Below are 6936 nucleotides of genomic sequence, written 5' to 3' on the forward strand. Positions count from 1 at the left end.
TCTTTTTGCAAAATTCTCCACTAGCTCATTAAACACTCCAATGATTTACAAATTATCAAAATTCTTCAAAACAAGAGCATCTTATTGGATAAGGATTAAGTGCTAACATTAAGAAACAATATTATATTCATATAGCATTTTTTTTAAAATATTTTTGGGCCTATGTTGATATATATGCCTCTTTCTAAGATCACTATTATTTTCTTTTGGAGGGGTATGACAAATGTCATCTTAGGGAAGACTAAGAAGAAAATGTTCTGTTGTTATGTTAGATGCATTGTAATGTTGAATATAATTTATGTGAAATAATTGAGCTACTACTTATCTTGATTGAGTGTTATTTATTCTAGTCTTCTAGTCATGCATTAAGTGGCCCATAATAAGAATAAAAGGGTGCGTATAAATACACTTATGAAAATTGTCGGGACACTCCAATTATAAGTAATGGACAAAAATACCTCTGATTCTATTATAATAACTGCATTTGATAGGTGGGAAATTAAAGGACAAATCAGTCATATGAAACATAAAGAAAGTATCCAGGACATTTTGATGGTGTATTTAAAGCGACCCGAATAAAAGTAGGGTTCCTTAAAGAAAACTAAAAAAAGAAGAGTTTTTTTTAGTTAATTTCTCTTCACATTAAGTGTTATTCATGGTAATTTAATTTCGATTATACAAGTTAAGCTCAGTTTAGTTTAGTTTGATTTCAATTCGGAGGTTTTTGATCTAAAAGAACAAATTTTCGGTGTCGATTGTATTTTTTAATAAGCTTTTAGTTGAGACATGCTACGATTGACATTATAAACTAGGTTACCCAACTCCAATTCCGACTCAATTGTACCTTATATTCGATGGTCTCAGACTCTCAGTGCTTCCAAAAGTCAAGGGCAAATATGTCAGTATATAAATTAGGTTTACCCAATTTACCAACAAAAATCTTGCATATATTTAAAGCCAAATTTCATGCATGATAGGTAGCACACAAAACTTTAGAAACTTAATTTCAAAACCAATTACACACTTGATACCTAGGCAATGCCCTTGCTACATTGCGCGTTACAATACAATACATACACACTAGAGTACTAACGACTACCGCCGAGGTAGTCTCAATAATCGACTACAACCAAACTATATAAAATCTTTAAACGATGATAGAACGTCACCAAGTACTTACTTTAATTAACTTCGTAGTACTTAATTATTTGTTATCTCGATCACACACAAAAAAAAGATAGTAATTAATATTGGTGTTACTAATATTTTAGGCTGACGTTATCATTATGTTTTACTTAATATAATACTCCCGTAATTTTTTTATGTTATAAAACGTAATCATTGGATTAATCAAGCCTTATATTTCTCAATTTTGGTACGAATCTCTTGGTGCTTTGTCCCGATGACCTTATCAACTTCTTTTCCTCTCTTGATGAACAAGAACGTAGGCATGACCGTTACTCTAAACTCCCGCGATATCTCCTGTTTTCATTTAATTCAAAGATCAAATCATCAGCAATAAATTATATAGAAAAAACATGATATATAATATTACACATTAAGGATTGAAAATATTCTCTCCAACCCGCAGTAGAATGGAATGAGATTACCCGATTGATGTGAGCAGAGTGATTAAGCAATGCAACCGGCCTAATTATTTCAATTACATAATTGGATTGATCTTCATTCAAGTTCTTATAATTACGATTATCGGCCACCATCTCGCCTTTCTCCGGTGAGACGTTAATCCGCCCACGTCCGCTCTGTTGTCCATCAGAGCGGACGTAGGCATGAGGAGTTGCAATTGCCTTTGCTTTCTCTCTTTCACTAAAGGTGGAAGCATTGGATCCCATGTTATATTTTGTGATTAATGATAAATATAGTATGGTAATAATGTTTGTGTCTTTGGCTTGTGTTTCTTAGGAGCTTAATTATACTACATAGGCTTTTATAATGGAGGTGGGAATATTTGATTATTCCTTATTAGTTAGTCCTACTTCTACATTTTGATGCTCCAAGATTTAATTAATTACGATTCCTTACAAAACTAATGTGCATGTTTTTTTTTTTTTAAAAAATTAATTTGATTTGTTAGGAATAAATGGAATTATAGGTCAAAGATCATACTAAATTGTACGGCTTTCTTTTTCCTTTCACATATCACATATGTATAGTCTAGGATTAAATCGCCACCCATGTGCTAAACTATTTGAACTTTATTTAATTAAATATGCATTATCATTTAAATTTGCTTTGAACATATCAAATTTAATAACTAAGATGTACAAGGAGAATGGTTATATATATGAAGCATAAATGAGTGTTTAAAAGTATTGATTGTACTACTTAGATCATATTGATAAAGTGCACTTTTTTCTAATTGTTCATGTGCTAGGAACTCTGTAGTTAAGTGTGTTTTTTGAAGTATATATGAGTGATGTCAAAATACGTTGGAAACGACTCACGTAATTAGTGTGTAAGGTCATTACACTGCCTGAAAAGGTGACGAGAAAAAAGAAATATGTTAAGCACAATATTTGTATAGAATAAACAAAGATGTTAAGCCCAATGTTTGAGAATAATCGAACATAGGCCCAATTTATAAAAGCGAGTTTGGGCCAGACACGAACCAGACTCACGTTAAAATGTTTGTCCAGCAAGGCCACGAATAAGTGGGTTAGCAGGTTGCGATGAGTTAGTAGGCCGGGCCTTTGTAATTTTCTTAGAATGCCTTTTGCATACTCGCTCATTTTGTGGGTCGGATGGGTCAAGCTCAATGGACAGGACGGGACGATTCCATAAACCGCTCTAATACGAAAAAACTAAAGATTCCTACTTAAAAGTAAATGGTTATGATATAATTCGATATATCTGCATCTATTACATTATGATTTTATGGAGCCCATTTTCTCTCCATTGCTTCAAAAGAAATGGAGAGGCAAGTATTTATTAATGGCTCGGATCGCATGTTGACAATATCTAACGGTTCTAAATTTACGCATAAAAATAAAGGAAAATGAGGGTGAAAGAGAAAATTATTATTTAAGGAGATTGTGAGAGAAAATGGAGAGAGAGGAAATGGAGACCGGAGAGGATCCATTTCCGATTTTATGCTACCTAACATAATAATTTTCCCCTTTTCACCCGTCACTCGCACTTCCCTCGTACGGAAACTACGGATACGGAAATTACGGATTAACCAAATAGGATTTGGTGTGGTCAAAGGTTCGAATCTTGTCCATCTGAATGAAGTAGACTCTTTGGTCAGCCGTTTACCTCTTCATGAGAGCACCTACGGCGAGGGAATTATACACTGTAGACCTGTCAAAACTCGACCCGACCCGAAAACCCGACCCGACCCGACCCGTTTTCTTAGGGTTACAAACCCGGTTTTTTCGACCCGCGACCCGTTTGACCCGAACCCGAAATGACCTGTTATTTTAGGGTCGAGACCCGACTTGAAAGGTCGACCCGTTGGGTCAAGGGAAAATCATGAATTTTATTAAAAATATTATTATTTATATATTATATTTAAAAATATAGTTAAAAAATTATTTTTTTATTACTTAAAATTAAAAATTCAACTAAAAGGTCAATTTTATACTCCCTCCAATTCACCATATTCTTCCCTATTTCCTAAAACGGTTATTCAGGTTTTCTTCCCCTTTCTATTTTTGGTAACTTTTTACTCTTATTTTATTCATACCTCTCTCCTATTACCCCACCCACCCAACTCTTTTAATCCTATTTTATTCCTTACTTTAATATTTGTGGCCCACAATTTATTATTTAACTCTTAATTATTCATCCCTCTCTCCTATCACCAAACCCCACCCAACTTTTTATCAATATAATACTCCATTTCTTAATTCTTGTGCCCAAAGTAAAGAGGAAGAAAATACAGGATTGGAGGGAGTATAACTTTTATAATATTTAATAATAAAATAATTATTAAAAAAACATTATTTTAAGAATTATATCAATATAATTATTGTATATGATGAATATGACTAAAATAATAATTTTAAACATATTTTAATTTTTAAAAATATATTATTTAAATTAAAAAAATCGTGTAAAAAAGGCGTTAAAAATTATTTCTTGACCCGTATTCTGACCCTAACCCGACCCGTGACCCGTATGACCCGACCTGTATCTGACCCGACCCGTATTTGACCCGACCCGTATTCTGACCCGACCCGTATGACCCGACCCGAGACCCGACCCGCCCGACCCGTTCGACAGGTCTAATACACTGTTATCGACGGTGGTCGGTGAATATCCCAGTTTACACCCAAAAAAACAAACGGATTGAGACGGTTATCAAGTTTTAACAGGATTAAAAAAAAAAAAAAAAAAATCAGCTAGAGAATCCAGAGGAAAATGTATGTAATACGTATTTGTGAATATTTATTATTGGACTGAAAGTAACAAGGAATACTTTTAGATATGGTTAAACGTCACCAGATAACATGCTATAAATGAACATAAAACAGCAAAAGGGGATGTAGCTCAAATGGTAGAGCGCTCGCTTTGCATGCGAGAGGCACGGGGTTCGATCCCCCGCATCTCCATTTTTACTTTTAAGATTAATATACTAATCAAATATCATATCATAAGGCATTTAAGTCTCCTGAAAGTTCCATAGGAGAATTAGTGATACATTTATACGTTAAAGTTCTTTTTAATGTTAGTTATTTCAATTCAATGGCTAGATTTCGTGAAGGTGTTGTTAAGCCTTGTACATCGGTTCATATAATTCACTTTATAAGTAAGAATAACTATGCGGTACATAATACGTTAGTTCTCCTAGGACGAGGATACAACAATTGTATTCCTGTCATCCTAATCATTTGTTCGGAGGGAGTAACAATATTACACAATTACATTTGAATTAGAAAATAAGGCTGCAATATAACTCGTTTATTAACCCGTAATATCCTTAAATTGTACGGAGTAGATGATTAAGGTATGATTAAGCCCGGTGTTTCTCAATTTTCCTTTGAAGCTCTTCGCGCTTTGCTCCAGTAACCCTGTCGATTTCTTTTCCCCTCCTAATGAACAGGAATGCCGGCAATGCTTGAACTCCGAACTCTTGTGATACATTCTGTTCACATTCATAGATGTTTGAACTCATTAGCACAATTTAGTTGACAAAATATTAATGAATTAAGAAAAATAGTGTTGGTAATAAAATCCTTACGAATAATTCATCGATATCAATCTTGTCAAACTCGACATCAGTATAATGAGCAGCAAATTCGTCAAGGACTGGTGCCATGAATCGGCATGGTGAGCACCATGAAGCTGTGAAGTATATCACAATCTACAAAACAATGCAAGACATAAGTCAGTATTCTTAAACCTTATGATTGAATTTGCCTAAGTGAGTCACCAGACTGTACGCGTTTTTTTATTTATAACTTGGTCCACAATTATTTGTTTACCATCATAAAAGTTAAAATCTTCAAGACAGCAAATGTACTCGCTACGTCCCAATCATATATTTAACTTTGATTAAAATATTCTCACAAAGAATAAAAACAGGCAAACGACAAATGTCTGAAACGTAAGGAGTAACATACTAGTTTATCAGACATCTTAGAGGCATGAAAGTAATTCCTCCAACATGCTGAGGAGTGAAAGGCAATGACCCGGTTGGTGTTCGGGGTGTGACCCGAAAACTTAGCACCAACATTGGACTGATTTTCATAACGAGACGTTCCATGACCGATAGGCGCCCTCATTCGGCGAAATTCAGAACATTGGGTAGCAGGGAACTTGTAGCAAGCAGGGGTTTGAATGATAGCCCTACTTTGAATTGGCATTTCTCTTCTGTAGTAGCTTGACATGCTTGATTTTTGTAGAGATTTTGGAAAATATATCACAAAAGCAAATTAGTTGTTGTAACTATTTTGTAATTGATTTTGTGTTTGGATTGATGGATTAAAAGTGTTTGATGCATGGGGTTTTATAGTTGATATGGAATATATTGTCTTACTTTTAAGAAATGTTAATAAATTGTCAATTGATTCCATACATGCATTTGAGATTTGAGTGTCTCCTCAAGAACAAAAAATTATTTATTTTTTGAGATTTGACCATGGTTGGTATTGTACTTTTGTCAAAGGCATAAAGGTAGCTTATCGGGTTATCCATCGGTAATTGTCATCGGCTTATTCTCTAGTCGTTTCGGCCAACTTTTGCCAGTTTTAGGTGCATTGTACAGTGTACAACGATTTCTTTGTTTATAAATTACTCCCTCCGTTATAGTCAATATACGGAGTAATTGTCTATTATATTATCTTAATTTTTATGGGAAATTCAAACATAAATAGGTAAGGTAACTACTGATCAAAATGATAATGATAGATGAGTAGTGTTTAACCATTTAAAATATCGTCTCTTACTATAAAACAGACTTATCTTATAATCTGTAATTAACTAATTATTTATGTTAACGTACAATAACTAGTGAGTACGGTGCATCATGCATGCAATGTACATTTTTTACGCAATTTAACAAGCAAAAATTTAGGGCTAGCATGCATAGTGACACGGACCATGCATATGCATTATGCCACTGAAACTTAGGACACTACCTTAGTGGTAGAGGAGATAATAGCCGTGGCATGCATTATATATAGGTGGCCAAATTTTATGGTATACTCTCTCCGTTTTTTTATTTGTTGTTTTAGAATGATGCACATGAATTAATAAATTATTAAAAATTGATATTTTACTACACCCTCTGTTCCAGTGATATGTTTACGCTTTCTTTATTTTGTGAGGGGAAAATAAAGGAAGTGTAAACATATCACTGGAACGGAGGGAGTAATTACGTATGATAAATGATTTTTGAAAATCAGACCATTTAGCTAAAAGTACATACCTACGGAGTAACGAAGTACTCTCTCTCGTTTTATTTTAGATTGC

At 33.9% G+C, this 6936-nt stretch overlaps 1 protein-coding gene and 1 non-coding gene across 2 annotated transcripts; one reads left to right on the forward strand and one right to left on the reverse strand.

Moving 5' to 3' along the window:
- Positions 1-4501: 4501 nt before the first annotated feature.
- Positions 4502-4574, forward strand: TRNAA-UGC (transfer RNA alanine (anticodon UGC)). Its single transcript has one exon. It is a non-coding gene; the product is annotated as a tRNA-Ala (tRNA).
- Positions 4575-4753: 179 nt separating this feature from the next.
- On the reverse strand, positions 4754-5943 carry LOC141602343 (thioredoxin H5-like). The gene is made up of 3 exons (XM_074422639.1): positions 5586-5943; positions 5204-5326; positions 4754-5107 (listed from the first exon to the last, which is right to left on the reverse strand). Exons 1-3 carry the CDS (start codon positions 5850-5852, stop codon positions 4976-4978), a joined length of 522 nt encoding a protein of 173 aa, XP_074278740.1. The 5' UTR covers positions 5853-5943; the 3' UTR covers positions 4754-4975.
- Between the last annotated feature and the right edge of the window lie 993 nt (positions 5944-6936).

The sequence above is a fragment of the Silene latifolia genome, chromosome 9 (assembly GCF_048544455.1).
Source record: "Silene latifolia isolate original U9 population chromosome 9, ASM4854445v1, whole genome shotgun sequence".
NCBI classification, from domain to species: Eukaryota; Viridiplantae; Streptophyta; class Magnoliopsida; order Caryophyllales; family Caryophyllaceae; genus Silene; species Silene latifolia.

What these genes read in the sequence shown, in the direction of transcription:
- LOC141602343 (XM_074422639.1), bottom strand. Translation starts at nt 5,852, where the DNA reads ATGTCAAGCTACTACAGAAGAGAAATGCCAATTCAAAGTAGGGCTATC. An exon ending in CTAAGATGTCTGATAAACTA is followed by an intron (nt 5,327 to 5,585) that starts GTATGTTACTCC and finishes ATTGTTTTGTAG; the next exon opens with ATTGTGATATACTTCACAGC. An exon ending in TTGATATCGATGAATTATTC is followed by an intron (nt 5,108 to 5,203) that starts GTAAGGATTTTA and finishes GAATGTGAACAG; the next exon opens with AATGTATCACAAGAGTTCGG.